Genomic DNA, 23,658 nt, shown 5'->3' on the forward strand with positions numbered 1-23,658 from the left:
GAAGCAAGACAAAAGGTAGGCAAGAAAGCATATGCCCTTGCAATTTCTGGTGCCCCCAGGTGGCCTGACACTTGCCCTCTGGACAGCACGGGATGGGGAAGAGGCTCCTGATCTGTCATGGATTGGCTTGTGTCTCTCCATTCCATGCCTCCCTGCAGGCTTCGAGTCCTGGCTAAAATGGTACAGCCGTGGTTTTTAGGCAGATGTGCAAAGTGCCAAGAGCACTAAACCCTTCTCTCAGCAATTCTGAGTTCTTCTCCCAACCCAGTCCACTTCTAGTGCAATCCTGAGGCTTGAATCAAGTGGAAAACTCCAACATATAAACATAACTTTTATTGCACACGGCGCTGGGTTTTTTCATAGAAAAAGGTATTAACACATAAGCATTTGCAAATCAAAGCAACTCCTGTTGTTTTCAGAACAGTAAACAGCATGCAATGTCTTTGAGAATTTGCTTTTCAAAACCACCAATAATATCAGGGAAAAAATCGCTGAGTCTCTTTGTGCCCCTTTCAAATAGATGTGAAATATATATAAGATCACATATATATATTTTTTTAAATCTGTAACATCAAATTCTTTGTGCCCCGGCTTCTTTTTCAGTTCTGGAGAAGAAGAAAATAGTTTCATTTATACAAAAGAGTTCATTATGTACAAGAGTTTATTTTATTTCAATATAAATAATGCAGGAAACCAGCAGTTTTTTTAAATTGGTTTTCTCATTTCCTACACAAGAGTGTAGGATTTGGAGTATGCTCCAGCCCCTTGTTTTTGAGATCTCCCTATACCGGATGTGCTCATTTCTAGTAAAGAGTCTCTAGAGCCTCCCATTTTGGTGTGTGTGGGCATGCGTGGCTCAGCGCTGGTGGCAGGAGCGGGATCGGCGGCAGGAGCGGAAGCAGCAGCAGAAGTGGAGTTTGCCGAGACAGGCATGGTGAGAGTTCTTTGAGGTAAAGTAGTTGTGGAGGAGCCCGGGTGCGCCAGGCCCAAAGGCTTGCTGCCTGGGTCTAGCGTCAGATGCCTCGCTTGCGTGTGATAAGCCCTGGCTAGGTTTCGGATGGAGGCTTCCCTGGGCGGGACCACTGGACAAGGATCGTGGATGTCAGGCTTGCGGAAGAATGCTTCTGATTTCATGTACAAGGGAAGGTTGCAGTAATCGCCTGCAGGGAACAAAGACAGAGGTAAGGTGCTTGAAACGCCTAGCAGTTTCGCATAGAGTGTGGGAAGCCAGGGTACTGACTGACCCGTGTGTGCGCCTGAGAACAAGCGCCTGTTTGTCTTTCGCTCTTCCTAGCTCTCCTCTTTCTACACAGGCACAAATGGTTTGTGTGCGCTTTCACCCCAGGAACCTTGCTCTGCCTTTGCTCTTTTCTCCTCAGGATCAGAGAGGAAAGAGCCCTGTTCTTTATGGGCACCACTATTTGATACTCTCATCTCTGAAGATGAATAAAGAGCCCATGCTATAAAGAGAGGAAGTATCTAACAAACATTTGGCTGCTCTCCCTGCCCAGTAGCGGTGAGGAAAGTGTAAGGAAATTACAAACCCTGCAAAGAGGTATTTTCAGTGTCTTACTGTACCTTGGGGATAGCCCCTCTGTGTTTTGAGTGGCTGCAGCTGTCATAAGACTGCTTGGAGTCTTAAATGTTGTTCCATTGCAGAAAGAGCAGGAGTCTTTCTTTCTAATTTTGGGAAGAGCTGTTAGCTGATGAATCCGCCCTGTGTTATCAGGAGGAAACGGAAGGTTGAGAACTGAGGGGCCTCTGCTGCTGAAATGCAATTGAAATAGCGACAGCTGCTGGGGCTGGAGTCCCTCTTCTGCCCACGGGCGTCATGGCTGAGGTTCCAGAGGATCGTTTCGTTCTAGCCTCCCCCAGCCCAGCAGCTGTCAGAGGAGGGGTGGGAAGGAGGAAAGCCAGGCCCCAATCAGCGCAAAGGCAGAAGAGGGGGGTCTAGGACAGCAGGGGTCCCTTTCTGTCTTGCTTCCTTCCGGAGATTGCAGATCAGGAAGTAATGCAAACGCAGGCGGCTCTTTTACAGATCACAGCAGATGCAGGTCTGGTGAATGCTAAAGCTGGCATGAGGGGTAGACGCGAATACCAGCCCTGTCCCCAGGATGAATTTGCTGGAGTTCAGCCCCTGGAAGCAGCTATAGCTCAGTAACCAGTAAACCAGAAAACTGGCCCCCATCTCTCCGCAAGTTGGAGTGGCGTGAGCCCTATCCGGCAATGCACGGCCTGACGCTAGCAAGGCAGCAACCGCCCCCATAGGAGCCAAAGGTCAGTCCCTGAATGCACAAGAGAGAGGTCAGAGGGGGTGTGATGCTATTGGCTCATCTTGCCCAGCTCCCTGTGAACGCAGGCTTGAGGCCATCCACTCACCATTAATCAGACTTTGTTCTGTATCCTAATGAATTGTGGGCTATCAGGATAAACCTCTGGTGCTGAGATTCACCTGTGTCCCCACTCAGCCAAACAAATTCATTTGCTCTTCTAGGGCCCCATTCTACAAATATTTATGGATGGGGGAGTAATAGCTGTGGTGTCCCATGGAGCTCCAAGAAGGTGGGGTCAGGGGTGGCAGTGTTTGCAGGACTGAGCCCTTAACCTTTCCTCATCACTGGATGTCTCCAGCCTCCTGTCTCTGACTATAACGAACTTAGAATTTCAGAGGCGAGGACTGAAAGCAGCACCCAATACATAACACCACAAACAGTAGATTACCAGGGATCATCGGTGTATAATAAACCTTATAACAGACATGTCAGGCTAGTGGGCTTAGTAAGCATTGATCACAGTGTGAACCTGAAGGCTCTAAGTTAACAAACAGCTGCAAAGGACTAGGTAGGTGTGTGCAACCTAGAGGACAGCAATAGGGTCAGTGGCACTTGACTCCTTTTGAGAGCAGCAGCTCTGTCTAGTTGTCATCCCTGCTTCAGTTTGTCCTTAGAAAGGCTGAGAGTGTAGCGGGGTAAAACTGAGATGACACGTGCTGCGGTAAGAAATCATTTCCCCTCTGAGCCCTTAAAGACTGGGAAATAGCGGTCAAACTCTTGTGTAAAATAAGCCCTTCTTTTCTGTTCTAGCTACCAGGAGAATCATGGAACAGACAGTAGCAGCAAATGTAGGTGAGGACTTGTGTTCCAGACGGGGCCACACCTGCCCTGCTACCAGACTCACATGGGCTGCCCTGGTTGGTCGACACAGCAGGGCTGCTTGAAAACCAATCTGGAGGAGGGCTGTGTGTGCGCTCTGCAGGACGACAGTGCCATGCTGAGCAGTAGCTCTCAGGGGCTGGGACCTCGGTGGTTGTAGGAGCCACGCTGCAGCCTCAGTCCTGCAGGGGTGATGCGGGTGCTCTTAGCCATCTGAGGGATACTTACTCTTGTTAGCTCTGTGTGGGATGGGCACTGCCACGTTCTTGCCTCTGTCGCTGTCCTGTGGCTTGGGTGGGGAGGCGGTGAACCTGCAGATACCGGGCTCAGATGGGGTGCTCATGGACGTCATGCTGTCTGCGTTCTCATTGGTCCCCGTGGTCATTTGGTCGGAAGAGCTATCGGAGATGAAGCACTCTGTGATCTCGAACTTGGCGTGCTGCAGTTGCTCCTCGAGCTTGGCGTGCTCATAGGCTCGTGCCAGCTCCTCGTAGGTGGATGAGGCGCTCTCCGTAGACACCATGCTGTTCCGCCCTTTGTCTGAAAACAAGGTAGGCAATCAGTCTGATCTGGGGGGGGGGGGGGGGTTGTGGCACTGGTGCAGAATGTCGAGGTGCAGCTGCTTAGAATTGGCTGATTTTGACTAAATTGTGTTTGAAACAACTGTATTAAAATGAAGCAGTCTGCCGTTTTTCAAAACTTTATATGTTACTATAAAAAACCCACACAGAATCTCAAACCCCACTAAAATATTGTAATGTTTGGTATGTATGTATTTTTTAAAAGGATGTATCCTTATTTGTGTGAGTGTTTTGTGTTATCTACACAATGTGTAGTTTAAATGATACACAAATAAGTGATGCACTTCTTTTTATTTAACCAAACAAAACACAACAGCTACACTTTTCTGTGTAGTTTATAGAAAAATGAAATGTCAAAATTTGATGTGGTGTTCTCCATTAGTAAGCAAGCTTGTCCCTTGTGAGAATGGATGGGAATGTGTGTGTCATGCTGCCCTCAGGCATCAGCGGTGCATGCCCCAGCCACTCATGATACTGACTGCAGAGCAGGTGGATAAAAATCAATGATAAAAAGAAAACAATTTTTTTATTTAAATCAGAAATGTTTGATAGGTTTTTTCCTTCAAAAGGCATTTTATCTAGAGAGTTTAAATTAAGATTGATACATTATAGCTTGATGATATCATGGAAGAGGGATTATATGTTCTGATTCTATAGTAGGAGACAATATATTCATGTCATGTGTAAGGAAAGTTTTGTAAATGAGTTCTAATAGTTCATGGATTAGGGACCCAATTTGATGGGGTTCCAGGGCCTTCCGTATAGACTGAGGTTAATCTTTCGATCTACCGTGGGGGCTCAGTCTAGAAGATAGATACCCTCAGAGATGCTTTGTTTTGAAGTTTTCAAACTGTGGCTTTGTGACTCCTGAGATAATATGCTTGTTAGCAGCACAAGTAATTAATATATAGAGGGGAGAAATAACAGACCTCAACTCTATTGTCCCTCTGCAAATTGGTGTACACAGGGTCAATCCCTTACCTGTCTCTAAAAGTGCAAAGTTTCCAAGAATTCAAGGGGTGGAATAGATCTGGACAAGGAGTCTGGAGATAAATGGGAGAAGGGAGGGACAGGCAGTAGAAAAAAAGTAAACTGTTTTGTTTGGGCAGCATATTCCAGAAGTGTTGAGGTCTTTCTGAGGGTAGCCTTCATTGATTTGTCATTTACCCCACCATTCTCCCACTAGAAGGGAAAACCTATAATGGTAGCAGGCAGTAAAAGAGATCCAGTTTGGGATTATTTTAATGAAGTTCCTCTACCTGTGGGTAAGATGTGGGTGTGGGTGTGGGTGTGTGCAAAATGCAAACAGTGCAACAAAGAAATGCAAGGCCTGGTTGTCTGTCTGAATGAAATGATGTCATGAGAAGTATTTCTCCTCTGGTGGAAGCTGATGAAAGGAACATGCAGGATCTTCAGCTTGGTAAACTTTTTTTTATTTCATACTCTTTTCTTAAGGACGGTCTGTCTTCCTTCTGGACTATTCTTGAATTGTCATGTGTGAGCACAAGAGATTGGTAGTTGTTTCTCTAAAGGTGGAATTGTCAAAGGAAGATCTGTCTTGTTCAGCTATGGATTTTTTATCTGAGTGTCAGTGCATGTAATGAGTAGCATGATGATAACTAAGTGCAGCGATGTCTGGTGAGAAGAATCTCTCCTCAACATACAGGATTCTGAAGCCTATCCACCTTCATGGTTACTGTCATTTTGTATAGTTTCAGTGTTGTCTGCCAGTGATAGGGCACAGTGACTGAAACACTTGTATATCCTGTGTAGTGAAAAGAAAATGAACTCTCCATCAGCCAGAAACAGCTGTAGGAATGTTTGTGCAAAGAATCAGGAGATCACAGAAAGAGGTAAGTGCTTGAAAATGTTCGTGCTTTGTTTATACCACAAACTTTCTGTGCCGAATGATTGAGAACCCTCACTTCATTAAGGGGGTTGGGCTGTTAAGACTGGGATAAAGTCCACACTGCTGGATAAAATGTCTGAAAGAGAAGTTGAGCAGTGTGCGAAAGGGCTTGATGGGTGGAGACATGTCCACAATGCTCTGGTTGTTGGTGCTTGTGTGACAATGGAAGGAGGGAATGTCGTCTTTACAGAACCAATGGAGACATCAGGAAATGCTATAACAAAGTGTGGGGAGAAGGGAAATGTCCAGTATGTAGCTTGGTCACAGACAATGCTGCAAATGTATCCAAGATGAGAAGCACCTGTTTAGAGGAGTGTCCCGAGCTAACCACACGTGGTTGCATGCTCAGCTGATGCACCTCCTATCCGAAGGCCAATGGTGTAGGAAGGGTGTTTTGAGAGGGAGGTCTGCAGGTGATGGGGGAGTGATTATATGACCCCTGGGGCAAGACTTGTGGCTGTAGTGTGCTCTGCTTGAGCCAATGCCGAGCCAAGCAGCCAGCTAGGCGAGGCTGTGAGCACTAAGCCTAATGGTACCCATCAGCCCCTTCCCAGGGGGCAGGGCCACTGGGACTATAAGAAGCCTGCCCCTAAGCGACCAGAGGAGCGTGCGAACAGGGATGGCAAACAGGGGAGTTTACAAGGGAGTTTAATAAGGGGGCAAGGCCTGCACTGCTGCAGCCAGAACCTGCCCCTTGCTTCAAACCCTCCAGCACTCGTTCCACCACCATGAAAGAGCATTGAGGAACAGAGATAGTGCAGTGCTGTGCTCCACAGGGGCCTTCCATGGGCTGAATGCTGGGCTGTGAGCCAGGGCTCCTGCATCAAGCCAGCTCAAAACACCTGGGCAACACTCAGCAGAGAGGCTGCCAGAGGTCAGCTGGCCAGGGAGGGCTCTCTGACTCTTGGGTCATACAGACTTCTCACAGTAGTAGCTGCAACAGCTGAGGACACTCTGCGCTCCCATCCATATGATCTTCCTTCTCTCAGCCATTGTGCCACATTTCTCTTCCTTCCACAGGACAGAGGCCAAAGCACAAGCTGGGCTCCCTAGTGGAAGAGACAGTTCAAAGGACTAGAGAAACAAGCATCAAGCCTTTGTGGCAGGAGATAACATGAAGATGCACCTGCAGACACACATCCTGACATCTGTCCAGGACAACATTCCAAGGAAGCCAAGCAGGCCACCCAGCAGGAACAGGAGAACCATGAAGACACTTGGCAGCATGTGACTTCCAAAAAACAACAGAAGAGCATCCATGTACCAGCACTGCAGATACAGGTGAGCACCCGCTTCCATGTTCTCTCCACAGGTCCTAATGCAGAGTGCCACCTCCACCATCATCTGAGGGAAGGAAGCAGATGGAGACTCCACCAATTGAAGATGCACTGTGCTAGGGATGGGAGTTCCACAATCACCACTCCCAGGAGGAGGCAGCAAGTGGTGGTGGTCAGAGACTCCTTGCTATGGGGGACCGAGTCATCAATCTGCCATCCTGACCAGGAAAGCCAAGAAGTGTACTGTCAATACACTCTTCCCACAGTATTCTGGCCACCAAGTTTAAGTAGGATGGGCTGGATGAATGGACTACAAGGCAGACAGAAAGCTAGGTAATGATTAATGGCTCCACATCTAGTTGGCAGACTGCCCCAAGGATTGGTCCTGGGGCCAGTTTTGGTCAATAGTTTCATTAAGGATCTGGAGGATAGCATGGACTACTGCCTCAGCAAGTTTGCAGGTGACTCTAAAGTGGGAGGAACAGTCCATACGCTGCAGGGTAGGGATAGGATACACGGGGACCTAGACAAGACAAATTAGAAGATGGGCTAAAAGAAATCCAATGAGATTCAACAAGGACAAAGTGCAGAGTCCTGCACTTACTTAGCCAGTCAGTCCCTAGTCTGTAGTGGTGACGGGATTCTTCTAAGTGCTAAGTAAGTGGCAGTTCTGCAGAAAAGGACCTGGAGGTAACAGTGGACAAGAAGCTGGATGTGAGTCAACAGTGTGCCCTTGTTGCCAAGAAGGCTAACAAACAGCATTTTGGCCTGTATAAGTAGGAGCATTGCCAGCAGATCAAGGGACATGATCATTCCCCTCTATTCGGCATTGGGGAGGCCTCATCTGGAGTACTGTGTCCAGTTTTGGGCCCCAAACTACAAGAAGGATGTGGAAAAATTGGAGAGTCCAGCAGTGGGCAACACAACTGATTAGGGGGCTGGAGCACATGACTTATGAGGAGAGGCCAAGAGAACTGGGATTGTTTCGTTTGCAGAAGGGAAGAATGCCAGGGGGCGTGTTCCAAAGAGGATGGCACCAGACCGTTCTCTGCAGTGCAGGAACTTTAGGTTGGCTAGTAGAAAACCTTTTCCACAAGGAGGGTGGTGAAGCACTGGGATGGGTTCCCTAGGGAGGTGGTGGAATCTCCATCCTGAGAGGTTTTTAAGCCCTGGCTAGGATGATTTAGTTGGACTAGATGAGGTCGCATCCAATCCTGATATTCTAAATTGCACAATACTTCTGTAACAGCCACTTTGCAGCAGCTGCGCTGGGAGGAACCAAGCTAACTAACTCTCCCACAACACCTGCAATGGAACTCAGTAGTGGACTGTTTTGAGCGCTAGATCAAGAACTGGCCTAATCTGGTGACGTTTTGTGAACAAAATCATGAAAAAATAGATGGCACTGTCACCGCCAAAGTTCACAACATTGGGCTTAAGAGAAATGTTGAACACACGCTGAGTACCCTGAAGCCAATTTCTGTAGCCTTGAACAAAATGTTGAGAAAATAGCTGTTTTATTGTTGGAAGGAACTGAGTGAGGTCTTAAAAAGAGAATTATGCCACCACAGAGTTAAATTACAAGCATTAAACAAATACATGGGACAAGCACCATCTCCAGCTCATTTTCTTGCAAATATTCTCAATACTCAGTACCAGGGTCAGACCTTTACTGCTGAAGAGGAGGAGTTGGCTATGACATAGGCATCTAGCAATCATTCCTCCATCCTGCCAACTAGAATAAACTTCAGATTTAAGCATGAAATAAATATACATTTGCTGCTGATGTTTTACAGAAAGTCACACAAGCACTTGGATTCAGAGACCATTGAAGTGATGATCTCATATTTTAACAGCAGGAGCTTCTTCGGCAGGTACAGAAAGACTAGTCTCTTCCTTTGGACTAATTCATTCCAAATTGAGAGATCAGTTGGGACATAGGAAAGCTTGTTTTTCTTTTCCAGATTATGAACAAACAGACAGCTGCATTAGCTGCAGAAGCCAATATTTTACATTTCTCATGCTGACGTGGCTGACCATGGATTTAATTTTTGTTTTAAAGATTCATTTAACTCTTTAATTAAACATTCAAGCTTATTAAAATTATTTAACCAAATTCAAAACTGCTTGTTTTGTTAAATTATTATGTTTGCTGTTAAATAAAACAATTGAAATGTCTGCCCGGTGATGTTCTCCTCCTAATACGGCATGGCAAGAAAATCCTCCAAAGATTAATGATTAACCTGGAGCTAGTTCACCTCCCAATGACTCCATAAATATCTGCTTCAATTACCTTTTATAAATGAAATACCCAATCAATCAATCAGTCGTTCATTTTCTGATAGAGCTGTAAAACGAAACTGAAAAGTTTTTAAAAATGCATAGCATCTCCCTTCTAAAAATGAAAGCTACATCTATCTCTGAGTTGTGAAGAATATGTATTAAGGTTATAACAACCAACACCAATGCACTTTTATGTAGAAATCCATGATTAACTCAAGTCTTCCTGACTGACAATTTAAATCAACTCCACCCTGCTGCAGAGCATACTCAGCTAGGAAGAGGCTCTCTGGGCTGTTTCCTGCAGGACAGACGGTAGAGGGTGGGTGGGGCAGAAGCTGCTCCCAGGAGTGAGTAAGTGGATAACTGAGCAGTGCTGCTGTCTCTGGTTTCTCTCTTGCTCCACTACGTGTGCCAGCCACCTGGCCTTCCCTCAAGCAGCAATCCCCACCTCCACCTTCCCCATCCGGCCAACTCACCCGTGTCCTGAGATAAACTGGCGCTATAGCTGTCGCTCTCTGTGACCGTAATTCCATGCTGGGATCCCACAGTCCTCCAGTCTGATGTAAGAGTACGTGCCGGAGTAGACGCCTGGCATTTGGTGAGAGTCCATTGGCTGGAGTACCTGTTCCGGGTGCTGTGCGTCGATTTCACGCTCTTCCGGGAAACTGGGTCTGAAGCACAGAAGTTAGGTTTGTTCTCAGAGAATTGAGAAAGATGTGCTCTCGTGAGGCAAACAGAGCGTCCCTGGGACCCACCTGTCTACAGGGTGAACATGTGTGTCTACAGCTAGACATAGGCGCAAACGGATGTATGTCTGTGTATACTGCTAGACATCTGTCCACCAACAGACATAAGTGTCTGTCGTTTACCAGCCCTGACCCATTTGGGGCACTAAGGGGTAACTCATCAGCTAGAAAAAGTTGATTGCTACACATTAGGCACATATCTAGTGGTCATCACCAGCATGGATGTTTAAACATTATCAGGCATCCAATCAGAAAAAGAGCCATAACTGGTGGAAGATTGGCAGAACACTTCCAAATACAATTGATAAAGTCTGGAAAACACTTAGCTCCAAATGATATAGTTTATGCATTTTCCTGTGCTGTTTTGTTTTCTATTAGAGCAAGAGTCTGTAGTCACTTGTATAACATGATACAAACATCCAAATATTTGTTGTCATTTGTAGAACGGACTGATTTGAGAAACTTCCCTTCTGCCTGCTATTTTTATGAAGTTATGCACATATTTAGACTCCCTGCCTTCTCATTCTAGAGGATATATTGTTGATGTTATCTGCTCAGCTGGAGCCATAAGTCTAAAGCAACTGGAATTATCATCACTAAAGACAATCCCTGTACACTTTTTATATAACAGTAATAACTCTTAGCAGAAGGTCTTGTGTGAATAACAAAATATAACCAGGTAACCCTACATCTAACTCTGAGCTACTGAATGTCTAATGTAATATCCCTTTGAGCTATATTGAATGACAGTAAGTTGCAACTAGTTGAAACATTTTCACTCCCCCTCAGAATCTGTCTGTCTGATGTCCGTTCAATGCCCTGCTGCTGCTGCATTCGTCCCTGTCACAATTGCATATGTTGCACGGGAGCTCTCACAGCCACGCTGCACAAAGGGGAGGGTGGCTTCTGGAGCAGGCGGTGGCGGCACCACCATGTTCGGTAACGGGAGCAGGCTTATAACGGACAGGGTGCAGTTAGGTTACTGACACACACCACAGCTGGTATTTCACACTTGTTCTTGGGATGGGAAGAAATCACTTTTCTTCGGCACAAAGTTAGGGGGGGAAACGGGCAGCATTCACGTAGGACCTATCACCCTAGCCTTGCCTGACAAGATCCACCCAAAGCTCCAACACCCAGTAATCCAGGCAGTATTAAATTTTCACTTTCGTTTTATGCGGTGGTGCTACTGTGAGGAAGACAAGAAATGCAAACAGCCACCTGAGAGAGACACCAGCTACAGTAGCATTTCTGTTTAAAAGAAATTGTGCAAAGTGCTCTAAAGTTCACAGCCCATCAGTGTGTCATGGAAACGTGCATGCTAGTAGTAGGCTGTGGGTCCCATGCGTGGTACAAGTTTGGGGTGATGGTGAAGGGGCTCCTGAGGTACACCTCCCTTCCTCTCCTGCCATCTGACCTGCGTTTCACTTTAAAGTGCTCTAACATGCAAACACAGCCCAACTGGCGTGGGATGCCTGACGAAGACTCAGAACAGCGTCTGCAGTACAGTGTGAGGGTATAGAGTCTCCCCATTCCTACAATACAGCAAGCTACAGACAGTGCTGAGGCAGCCAGAGCTGAGCTGGGCCTTGAACGGAGAATGAGTGAGCTCAGTATGGGCCCCATGCATCGATTTTGGGGGTGCAAAGCCACACAGCGACTGAGGTGCCTAGGTCCCACTTTTAGGCACCACTGCAATCCCCCAACTACACCTAAGTTTGTGCTCTAATAGTTCTCTAGGTGCCTGTGAGCACAGCTATTGCCACCTCTGGCAAGCCCCATCTCCCTCTCGTGCCTAAGCCCCAGCAGGATTCTCAAAGCAGGGCACATAGGCTTGGCCCGGCCCTGCAGGGGCTGGATCCAGTAGGCACACTCAGCGGCTGCCTAACTCCACCCAAGCTGGTCTGGGAGGAGACAGCCCCCTTACGACGCTCAGCTCAACGGCTGGGGTACTCAGTCAGCGAACAGCCTGGCTCAGTTTCCTCTCTCTGCCCCCACAGCCTCAGGTACTTACTGGTTCCGGGTCGAATGTCAGACATGTCGATCAAGGGTCCGGTGTTCTGTATCAGAGCTGGATGGTGCAAAGATACCCCAGTGCAGAAGCTCTGGGGAGTCACAGCTTGGCTGAACTCTGTGTCGGTCACTGGTATTGTAGCTTTATCATCCCCTGCAAGAAGCAGAGATTGGGGACTGAGCTCAGACAGCTCCACAGACACTTCTGTGGCAAGTAACCAGCATCACCAGCCCACAGTGTCCTGACCCCCTTGGCAGTAACTCCCTGCCAGACCCATCTCTGGCTTCGCTGCTTGGGGGACCTCCCTCAGGCTCAATACACACAAAAGAGCTGGGGCTTCACACAGCTCCTCCTGTGCTGTATGGTGCAGGGCCAGGGAAGTGGCACTTCCTGCTTCCCGGGCATGAAATGGGGGCAAGGCAGAGGTGACTCCCAGCCTCTGTCCTGAGGGCCCCTCAGCTTCCAACCCAGTCCCCCTAGAACTGGAGTGTGAGAATGATCCCAAGCAGTCTTGGCAACTTGGCTGAAGATGGAATAAATACAAGGGGATTGGAGGTGGGGTGGGGAGAGACCCTCCAGTACATGCCCTGGCCAGGACGGGCCCTTGGCATGGGGAGCTGGCACTCAGAAGCCAGGGCAGGCAGATCTCTACCTGGGAATAGTATTTCCCTGGCCAGAAGCATAGCAGGGGAAAGCTTCTCTTCCCCAAGGACCCTGCTGTGGGTTCTCTCAAAGTACGGCCACGCCTGTCCCATCTCACAGTGCTCGCTGCCGCTGCCCTCGTCTCTGGCAAACAGGCAGGAGTGCGTCCCGGCCTGCAACACTCCGACTGGACCCAGCCGGGAGCCTGTGGGGCTACTGGAAAGGTGCCGCCGTGGCCCTCAGCAGGGAAGGGGGGTTTGCTCAGCATCCTTTCAACTGTAACAAGGCCGAGTGCCATTAGATCTGAGGCTAGAGCCCCACCCACCCAGCTGCTTGATGCCCTCCTTGTCCTCAATGAGGAGCTGGACACGAGGAATATCGATGTGCAGCCGGGGCCCCTGGGGGGGCCCTTTCACGGGTGTGTCGAAGCTCCGGTTATTCTTGCTGCAGAGAAGAGAGAAGCCAGTGAATAGAGTAGGGCCTCCACTTCACTGACAGCCTTACCGGCGACCAGCTCTACGACCCCTTTCTTCCTGCTGGGAAGGGCTGTGGGTGAAGAACAAGTCGCCACCCCATCACATTCCGACACCTGCCACATATTGGAAATCGCTCTGCCGTGCTTTGAAAGACGAGCAGAAAGCAACGCACCAGACCCGCTGCTGTCACTGGGAGAGAGTCAATGTTATGACGCCCTCAAATCCCCAGTTAGGGGGTAAAATAGGGTCTTTCCCTTTCCATCATCACAGGGATCCAATCCCTGCGGCGCTGGGTGCTCACACTACCCCAAATGAGCAGGCAGGACTGTGAGGCGAGTCACACAGCCGCAGCCTGCACGCGGCGCTGGGCCTCGGCGCCTGTCAGGGCACCACCTCTATCCCCTCTTCCTCGGGGCAGCCTCCCGCCTGCAGGGTCAATGCTGGGTATGATCCCAGACTCAAACACCCCCATCTGGTAGACAGCACCACAGGGCCACTTCTCAGGCACCATTTGTCTGCTGTCAGAATAGGGGGGCCAGCAGCAGCCACTGGCTACACCTGCTTTCAAGCGGCATTAGAAAGGGAGGCTTGGAAGTGACACCCCCGATCACTGTGGGTCTGTCCACACTGCAAGTGGGAGGTGCGACTGCAGCCTATGTAAACACACGCTGAGGGTGCGCTCCGGTGCCATGAACTACACCGGCAAGCGAGACAGGGTCTTACACTGGCAAAGAAGGTGCTGCTCACTCACCTTATTAGCATTTCTGCCAAGCTCTTTGCGTCTGCAATACAAAAGCGAGAGACATTTGTAAGAGAGCCAGGAAAAGGTCGGAAGATAGATTCTGTTCCCACTGCAGATTGATGCATGGGCTGGGGCGTGTCCCTCTGGGCGAAGGCAAGTTTCTAGAACAGCCTGCTGTGTGATATGCTAGGCGGGAGGGTACATGACATGCACACAGACACGCTCAACATTCGTTCTAGTGTAAGGTGTGTACAATCACAGTATCCTGCCGTCAAACTACAGCCAACTACTATAATAGGCACAGTTATTTTCTAACTAGTTTGCTATTTTTTTTTTTAAATCCTTCCCGTCAATGAAGCTCTTGGCCTCACCCATCCAACCAAAATTCAGCCTTGTTCGGTGCATGCTTTAAAAAGAGCAACACAATCCAATGCCCAAGAGAGCCTCCAGGATCTAAACTAAGATCTACACTGAAATGGATGATCACAGACTTTAGAGCTTCAAAAACTCATGAGGGCATTGGGTTTGTCTGTCTACTTCTCCCATACCGACCACTGTCACGGCAGAGCAGCTTACAGATTCTTCTGTCAAATACCATCTCCCCTGCCTTTGCAGGGCTGTTGCCCATACTTCCTGCTTTCCGCTAGAAATCAATTGTCTCCTATTAACTGTTGCAATGTGTTTAATCCAGGTTAACGGAACCCCTCCCCCATCAAAGTTTTCTGTTTCATTAAACATCTGTCTATGCTTTGGGGACTGGGTGGGGAAAAGGGCAGGGAACCCTGCCCAAAGCTGTGAAAGTACAAGCTGGACTTTGTAGGGAGAGAGCGCCCCCAAGTCCCCCTCCTGCCCCGCCATACGCCAAGCTGCAGATGCAAGTTACAAACACCACTTGGGAACACGGCTGGCCATGGTCAAACCCTCTCAAGCCCAAAGGTGTTTAACTGCAACCATCAAAGAACCGCAAGGCCTGCCTTCCAGGAAAACTCCAGCGAGACCTAACGCTCGTGAGTGTAAACTAATCAGCTCCCAACAAACCCACCCAAAATATTAACAAAGCTCAGGCAACTACCACAATGCTTCCTGAGCCTACCTCGTTCACTCTGCCTGCCTGTCTGTTAGATCCCTTCCTCCCAACCGGCTACGGCTCTGCCATGCGCTTCAGGGCCGACTCTCATGCTACGTCCGTTCAGTGGGGCACCACCCCACAGGAGGCCGGGCTCACACCTCACCTCGCAATCTCTTCAGACGCTTCTCCTTCCTCTTCTTGCGGATGATGAAGAGCAGGGCCACCCCGAGCGTGGCCAGGATCACAGGGCAGGCGATGGTGAAAAGCTTCTTCACGTCGTCCCCCTCCCCCTGAGCGGATTTGATTGGGGGTATGGTACCTAGGAGAGAGCCACACACACGAGGCAGTAAGACCACACACCCATGTCGGACCTCAGCTCGGGGACCTGAGCAGAGCCGAGGCCAGGCTGGGCTACGGACAGCAGCTTCCTCCCAACTGCAAAGCGGCTTCAGAGGGATGTCAGGGTGGGGGCAGGGGGAGGTGTCTGGGATGCCCAGATAAATGCGCTTGCTCTCTCTGCTTCCAGCCAGCCTGGGAACCCAAGAGACAAGCTGAGCTCATGGTACCAGCAGCCAAGGCTGGCGATAAGTGTGTTTAGATGAGGGTGTTTCTGGCTCACCTGACATCTGCACTGCAGCGGGAGGCGTGACACAGCTCGAGGTGGCGTACCCACACTGGTGTTCATCTAGCTAGCACAGCCTGGACCCCAGCATCGGCTGTACAAGCTGCTCGGAGCTCTGGGTGCGCACTCGCTCCTATTTGTAGCCCCTCTAGCCAGATTCAAGCTTTGGCAGTGCACCTACCCGTGCTGGGTGCCTCTCCTCCGGCTGCAGCACAGACCTACCCTCAGAGCTGGGCTGTTGGGGGCTCACCCCTCAGGGCTACGGAGATTCACCCAGCCCTTCTTACAGCCAGTCATGGGAACCCACGCTAAGCACACGCATGATACGCGAGAGCATGTGCAACTGCAAGTCCCGGAAATGGCAGCTAAGAGGTGTCCTGGCCCCAGCCACCGCCTCCCCTGCCAGGATTCATGTTCCTAACACATAGTCACATGCTGTAAAGCGCTCTGATCTGACCCACCACAGAGTTTATCTGGCATGGAGTCCTTGCCACAGCCACTGACCACGGTAACCTCCTGAGGACATCAGCACTTGGAGGGTGGGGATGCAGGGCCACTGGGATGCGTTGTTGCCCCCCAGAGAAGACTGCATGCAAATTTCATTTCCCTGCTGGGTGGTGTGGGCTTTGCAGAAGGGGGAGTGGGGGCGGGGTACTCAGTCAGGTAATGGGCACACCTGCCCTGTCTCATCTCCATCTCCCTCTCAGTCCACTGATAAAAACGAGGCACTTGCAGTCTCCCTGGAGAACGAACATGTGACCAGGCTCTGAGCAGAAGCATCTGTCATGAGAACACATCAGCCCTACACAACTCCCTGCTGACAGCTGGCACTGCCTGGCTCGGGGGCTGCTCAGGAAGGGGCCGGCACAGATTTCTGGCCTTTGTGTAATTGGAACAAGCCCACCTGGCACCTGAGCTGCCCTTGTGAAAGGTGAAGAAACAAAGCAGGTGTGACACTTAGAGGGGTTTGCTTTACAGCGAGAACCCCCACAGGCTGAACGCTAAGGGACTGAGCGGCTAGCGGTTACAGCCAGGACTCCAGGGTTCATTTCCTGGTTTTGCTCCAGACTCCCTCCCTGTGCAAGTCAGGGATAGTGATACTGGCCCCTGCAATCTTTGCAGGGAGGGGGGGCAGGGGAGGACAGGAACCAAAGCGGGGGAGCAGCAGGGATGATGGTCACCCGAGAACCAGCTATTACTACGACATTTCTCAATGTTCTTTGGACAATAAGTGAGGGAGGAGGTGTGGGATATCACTCCAGTTCCCGGGTGTCTGCATCCCAAAACGAAACCACGGCAGACAGCCTGTGCAGGGATGCCAAGGACTGAAGGGGCGATGGGGTATGTCTACAGGGCAGCTGGGCGTTTGCCTCCCAGCGCGGGCGGGCAGACAGGCGCTAGCTGTGCTCGAGCGAGTGCTGCGAAAACAGCAGGGTGGCTGCCGCAGCTGGGTAGCTGCCCGTGTCTGCCCCCGGGCTCAGGCAGGAGTGTACTGCCTGCGTCGACATGGCCATATTGCTGTTTTTCACAGGCTAGTTCAAGCGCATGTCTGTCTACCTGGGCTGAGAAGCAGGCTCAGCGTAGAGATGCCCGTGGAGAAAGGACAGCTCACTACTAATTAAATCCACCCCTTCCAGGAGGAAGGAGCCTAGGCCCTGGATGGGAGAGGAGGAATGGCTGCTACAGCCCTGCTGTGCAGGGTCAGACCCCAGCCAGCACAGACTCCGCCGAGCCTGCGCTGGGTCACAAAGATCAGGCTGTGAGTGTGTTTAAAACCCAACCCCCGAGCTGGGACAGCTAGGAGCCAGAGCGACCGTGTACCTAGTAATAAGGCAGGAGAAAGACCTGGAGAAGTCTCTAGCTAGGACAGGCCTGTGGAGAGCTAGGAAGGCACGTAGCAGGGAGTCTCCAGCCTACGCTCTCTTTGGGGCTTGGAGAGATAGCTTTCTCCTGTACTCCTCTCCCCATCAGCCTAATCTAGTTCAGGGTGTGCTGGTAGCCATGTCAGTCCCAGGGTAGTAGTGAGTGAGTGAGCGTGTGAGTGTGTGTGTGTGTGTGTGTGAGTGTGAGTGTGTGTCCGTCTTTTACTGGACCAGCTTCTGCTGGTGAGAGAGACGAGCTTTCCAACTACCCAGAGGCCTGAAGAAGAGCTCTGTGCAGCTCATGTCTCTAACCTACTTTAGGCAAATCTCACTACTCGTGCTCCCCTCCCAGCTCCGGGCCAGGCGCCAGAGCCCCCTGGGATCCCAGCTGTGGGCAGGAGGAAGGCTAGTGACAGCTGCACGGAGGGTCCGGCTAGGAAGTGAGGAAGGTGGGGTGGAAGCAGTGGATTCTGGATGCTGCAGCTGCCTGGCGTTCCGCTGAGTGGCTCGGCAGGGCCACAGGCAGCAGCAAAACGCCGAGCAAGAGACAACCCCTTAATGCAACGACGCCGGCGCGGGAATCCGACTGCTGGCCCGCCCCAGCCGCCTAACCCGCACCACATGCCCCGGCCCCCTAAAGCACGCGATGCCCCACGGCCAGCCCCCCAGAACCAGGCCACTCCCCGTGCGGCGTCAGCTCTTACTGCCGTCGTAGTCCAGCGTGGCGAACTGGGCGGTCTCGTTACCGCAGCCGGCGCTGTTGCAGGCCTTCATCCGCAGCTCGTACCAGGTGGCCTCGCGCAGCTCCGTCAGGAAGACCTCGTTGGAGCTGTTCGTCTTGAGGCTCTGCCAGACCCAGTTGCCCTTGGGCCGGTACTCCAGGACAATGGCCATGATGGGGCAGCCCCCGCTGCTCCAGCCCTGCAGGTTCAGCCTGGCGTGCGTAGAGTTAATGTGGGTGAAGAGGTGCTGGTCCTTGCTGAAGGAGGGCTCTGTGGAAAAGGACATGCCATGAGGACCTGGGAGGGGGCAGCTCGTACAGGGCAAGCTTCCCATCTGCCCCCTCCCCATGGCCTTCACTCGCTTTGCTGCATCTGAAGCAGTTCGGTGGTGGGTCTCAGTCCAGCCCTCAATGGGAGCTGGCTCTTACCCCGTCCCCATCCTGCCAGCAACACTCAGCGCGCTCAACCCAGCGTCTGCCCGGCGGCCACAGTTCATGCTGCAAAGCGAAGCTGGTGACAGAGCTCCCAAGCACAAAGCCACCTGCCCGGACACTGGTAAATGCCCAGCAAGTGAGAAGCAGCAAAGGGCCCCTCCTGCAACGTCGCTCAGGCAGGGACTTTGCTGCTCAGGTTTCCTCCTGCAGGGCTTTTACGGCTGGGCTGCTGGAAATAGGGTTTGGTAACTGAACTGAAGGAGCAGAACCTGTGTCTCCGTAATACACGACTGCTGAGGTTACTGCTTGGGCAGCTAGGGGAAAAAATCCTACTTCTGGTCACAGCCAGTTGCGACAGCATCTTAGCTAAAGATGACTGAGGACGGTGGACTTCTTTTACCATCGGTCACAGCCAGCAATAAGCTCGTCCGTATAAGGCCAGGGCCAACTTTTAACAGGACTCTTGTCAAGGACGTGAGGCCAATAAACTGACCTCCTGCACTTTGCACCGCACGTTACAGAGGAAAATTCCAAACACTCCTGGGAGTTTCTCATTTCAGCAAAGCAAAGGACACCGACGGCCGCACAGAGGAGTCAATTGGCCCCTGCGGCAACCTTACAAAACCAAATAACCCTGCAACAACAGACTGGGGCAGGAGTTTTCCTGATTCTCCTGTTCTGCCCACCAGTCTACCTCACTTGATCCTGGCCAGAAGGCAGCACTGGCCTTACTGGACCCTCTCTGGACCCCTAACCATGGACCCAGCATCATCCACACCCCCGCCGGATCATGCTGCTGCCACTCCTCCTTGTGTTCCCCATACTGCGGATAGCAAACTGCACTGGAGCGAACTGGGGGAGAAGGCAGGGTGCGTGGCACTCTGACGGGAGGATGGGAAGGGGTTAAAGCATCAACACCTGACCCCACAATGGGTAGGTCAAATGTAAAATCTGAAAGGGAAAAGAAATGCAGCTGGTGAATCTCTGCACCAGGCTTGTGAGGCCCCTGGCCATGCTAGGGCCTGGGCAGTGGCACGGAACAGTGCAGAGCAAGTTGCCTCAGGACCTTTCCTCGCTGGGCTGGGGGAGGCCCTGGTGAGCGCGTGCCGGAGTAGCAGCTGGTCCAGGATGCCCTGGGAGTGGCCAGCAGTTCAGGAAGAGCATCGTCCAGGACAGAAGCAAAAGGGAAGCCCTTCGCTTTTCCCGACCGACAAGCTAGAACTCGCTCGTCAGGCCGTGTCCTGTATTCTGCCTCCAGCAGCGGCCTGTGCGGAGGCACCCGGCTCATAGAGCTGTGCTGAATGAGGGGCGGTCTACTTCCTCCCTCGCTCCAGCCCCTCCCTCCCTCCCTCCCTCGCGCGCCAGGACCTAAGGAATGAATTAAAGAGGGGAACCAGCGCAGGTGGCCCAAGCCGTACAAGCAACTCTGCCAGCATCAGGCCGGCAGACAGACCAATTCCGAGCAGCTGGGTGGCCCCTGCTGGTTTACCTCTGCCGTGTGTCTTGGCCTCGATGATCTCACTGATCCGGCCGGCCCCCACGCTGTTCTTAGCTGCCAGCTTCACCTTGTACCATGTGCCACACTTGAGGCTGTCCAGCTTGAACGAGCGCTCGGTGGAGCTGATGAACACGTCTTTCCACTCCTCGCTGTTGTCCACGGAGTACTGCAGCACAAAGCCTGCGGGGGGAGAGAAGCAGGGGCTGTTAGCGCTCAAGATCTAGAGGGAGACAGGGACAGAGCACAACCTGTTTCTCCTCTCCAAGGGGGATGCAACATGGTGGCAGGTGGGAAAGGGCTGGTCAAAGAAGCCCTGGCTCAGCAGGTCTCCTGTGCTCTGAATCTGTGCGTCCAATCATCAAGCAGGCCTCAATCCCGCCCGTCCGAAGATAGGTGAATCTCAGCCCCATTGTACAGATGGATACACTGAGGCAGGGAGGGCTAAGGAGCTAGATTTGAAGAGCCTTTAGGTAACACCATGGAAGGTGTTGCATTAACTGCCTGTGCAAAGTACAAGGTTAGCCAATTTAATGTGCCGTTACCCAGCATGCTGCACATGCTCCACATTCACGGGAGAATCTGGTTCCAAGTTACTTGCCCAATGTTGCGCAGTCAGTCAGAGGCAGAGTCCTCCAGAGAACCCAGGAGTCCAGAGCCCTCGCCACTGTTTTAGACTAAGGGTATGTCTACCCAGCAGTTTCAACTCAGGCTCGAGCCTAACCCTCCCTTCCATCTACACACAAGTCACACTAACCCAGGGCTCAGATCCCAGGTCCCCACAGGGATGGAGGGTCAAACCCTGAGTCAAGCCAGGGCCCTGGGTTCAAGCCTTATTGCTTTGCAATGTAGATGCAGCCCCCCCATGACTCGTGTTCTGGGAATCCCACGAGCCCACTTTCTGTGTCCTCTGGATGGTCAAGTTTGGTGGACAGTCACGTTTTCCCACATTGCATCACAAACAAAGGGATAGAGTGGCCATATTTTGGAAGGGCGCTAGGAAGTCTGGGATATGGATGGTTGGACTTGGGCCTGAATAATGCAGTGCAGATCCTGGAATCCCAGGTTGGGACCCAGGATTCAACAATTCCTAGCCTGGGGTTACAAATGAATGTAGATGCTCAAGCCCTAGGTTCACAAACCCAGGGTCTGTTAACTTCAGTTCTGCTGCAGCAGGGCTCACAGTGCAGGGTAGAGACACCCTAAGGGCGCCCTACCCCTTGGTTTGGGCTCACAGCAGACTGTTGTAAATTGCAACCCACCTCTGTCACCAGGTGGTGCTGAAGTAGCCAGATGAACAGACTCCAAAAAGGCAGGGGGGAAATAATCTTTATGCATTTATAATGAATGCAGAGGAAAACAATTCCTCTGGCTCCCCCTTTGCCTCCCCCCAGCGCAGACTGAGACAGCCCTGAGATTGCACGGGGCTGCTAGCAATGGGAGCCTGATACAATGCAGGAACCCAGACTGAAGTGGCGCAACACCAGCCACGCGTAAGGGCCCACGTGCATAATGCTAAAAGCTGACCAGCCTAGGCCGCCGAGGGCAGCCAGGGTTCCGTAGTCGGAGGGATTAGTCTGGTGCTTTGCTTCTGGGGTTCATAATACCGTGTGCCGCTGGACGTCTCCATTTCACACCTATTGTCAGTCACGCTGAGGGCAGAGTCCCACCTGCTGCATCTTCCTCCTCCCCAGCCCACGAGCGAGAGCCCCTCTCCACGCAGGGCCAGCACTTACATAGGACGAATTGTCTCCGACAGCCCTTGGCCACACCCAGAAACCCGCTCGCCCAAGGGGAAGCGGGAGACCAGGGCATGATGCACGTTACACTGCCCCACCAGCACGGCTGCAGACTGGGGACTGCTCCGCCACACCAGTGTGTGTGGGGGGAGGGACTGCGCTAACGGCTCCCCCTGGCCACGCATCTCCAGACCCATCCCGGGGGCTGTTTCCGTCAATCCCCAGCAGAAGGCTCTGCAGCGACAGCGGTGGAAGGCAAAGGCTGCTGCGAGATTCTGCCGCTGGCTCTGCCAAGGTGCCCGTCTCGAAGGCAGAGCGGGGAGCTCCGTCTCTAGGAGTGTCCTCGGGTTCTGCTGTGATTACCAACAAGGGGGCCGGGCCATGCTGATTACAAGGGGGTTTTCAGTGGGGCTGGAGCCCAGTTGGGACCTCGCCAGACCCATTGCACATGGCCCCCCGAGGTGCCTTCCGAGGGGGGCTCTCAGCCACTGACTTGCGGTTTCTCATCCCAGATAAAATCAGTCAGTTGTTAGCCACCCTCCTGCCCTACCTTCCCCTTTGCCAACAACAGCTAAGGAGGGGAGCGTGACCACACAGATTAACGCCAGAACACTGCACTCTAATGGCGCTCCACAGCCTCCCCTACCCCCCTCCGGGCCAGGCCTGGAGGGAGCCTTGATTTCCAATTCAAATCCAGCTCTGCCTCCGCGCACATTAAACATGTCTTCCTGCCTAATTTCATACATATGAATGGGGATGGAAATGGAGCCCTCTTTTCCTAGATTATTAAAATGGAGCTGGAACGAGGGGGGAGATTTCCCCCCACACACACACACACCCTTTATTATGGAGATTAGCGCCGAGGTTTGAGGCTGGCTCGCTTGGCGGCTGCAGAGTCTATGGGCACGAAAATCCACCTCTCTCAGCCTGCACCAAATCCCTCCTCAGACACGCGGAGGGGTGTGTGTGTTGGGGCATCTGCCATCCGGGTGGGTTTGTGGGGAGGAAGCTACTGGTCCCCCAGCTGTCTGAGCAGGTTACTGGGGAAAAGGCAGGAGAAGGGAGTTTCTGGATTAAAAGGCATGGGGCCAAAGCCCGCATGGAACATATGGGTCACGGACGCCCCTGTCCTAGCAGCACCTGACTGCAGCGGCCCTGCTCTGACCCAGGGGCACTGCAGCAAACTAGGAAGATTGGACACCCCCCCGACCCCTGCAATTGCCATCATGGTGCAGGACCCAGTTCCAGCACAGCTGTGGGGACTGGGCAGGCGGGGAGATGGGGCCTGACCCATGGGCGGGAACAACACTAGAGTTTTGGGCCTTTTCAGGGTGGAAAACCAATATGAAACCGTGGTTGGCTCCCACGTGGCCTGGGAGCTGAACCATGCCAAGGCTGCCATGTTACAAGAGGGTCCCACACAATCCAGTAAGAGAACTGTGGCATGGAGGGGCCCCGAGGCAGGGAACTTCAGCACTGTTTCCTTAGGCGAGAGGGCAGCGCGAACACCGGGGGCAGGGAGGGGAGGGATTCTCAAATGTCAGAGCTGGCACTGAGCTGCCTGGCTGGAGATACAGCTTCAGACTCCAGCCCCCCTTGGGAGAAGGGCCACAGGGGGAGGGCAGTGCCCAGGGACAGCAATAACCACAGCTCTTGAGGTTAATGGGCTTCCTGTAACCATGTTCCCCAGTGGGTTGTGGGACAGGGCTGGGGTACAGAGATCACCGAGTACATAGCAAAGTGCACAGTTCTGGTGCAAGGCGAGGCATAACACTGCCCTGTCACCCACCCCCAGCAAGCCTGCAGCTTTCCTGGGGGTCTGCTGCCTGCTCCCCCACAGGGCTCAGTCTGTACACAACATCCCCTCTGTGGCTGCCCCTCGGCCCTCCCAAC

General features: G+C 52.0%; 1 protein-coding gene across 1 annotated transcript in view; it reads right to left on the minus strand.

Moving 5' to 3' along the window:
• Positions 1 to 236: 236 nt before the first annotated feature.
• DSCAML1 (DS cell adhesion molecule like 1) overlaps positions 237 to 23,658 on the minus strand; it is a 279,877-nt gene continuing 256,455 nt past the window's right edge. Inside the window, exons 25-33 of the mRNA XM_034754688.1 lie at positions 20,021 to 20,209; positions 18,080 to 18,367; positions 15,055 to 15,210; positions 13,832 to 13,862; positions 12,930 to 13,048; positions 11,963 to 12,115; positions 9,679 to 9,873; positions 3,381 to 3,692; positions 237 to 1,160 (exon numbers count right to left, since the gene is read on the minus strand). Of these exons, the coding sequence (XP_034610579.1) occupies positions 727 to 1,160; positions 3,381 to 3,692; positions 9,679 to 9,873; positions 11,963 to 12,115; positions 12,930 to 13,048; positions 13,832 to 13,862; positions 15,055 to 15,210; positions 18,080 to 18,367; positions 20,021 to 20,209 (1,877 nt within the window). The 3' untranslated portion in view covers positions 237 to 726. The remainder of the gene's footprint in view (positions 1,161 to 3,380; positions 3,693 to 9,678; positions 9,874 to 11,962; positions 12,116 to 12,929; positions 13,049 to 13,831; positions 13,863 to 15,054; positions 15,211 to 18,079; positions 18,368 to 20,020; positions 20,210 to 23,658) is intronic.

The sequence above is a fragment of the Trachemys scripta genome, chromosome 21, assembly GCF_013100865.1.
Source record: "Trachemys scripta elegans isolate TJP31775 chromosome 21, CAS_Tse_1.0, whole genome shotgun sequence".
In the NCBI taxonomy this organism is placed as follows: domain Eukaryota; kingdom Metazoa; phylum Chordata; order Testudines; family Emydidae; genus Trachemys; species Trachemys scripta.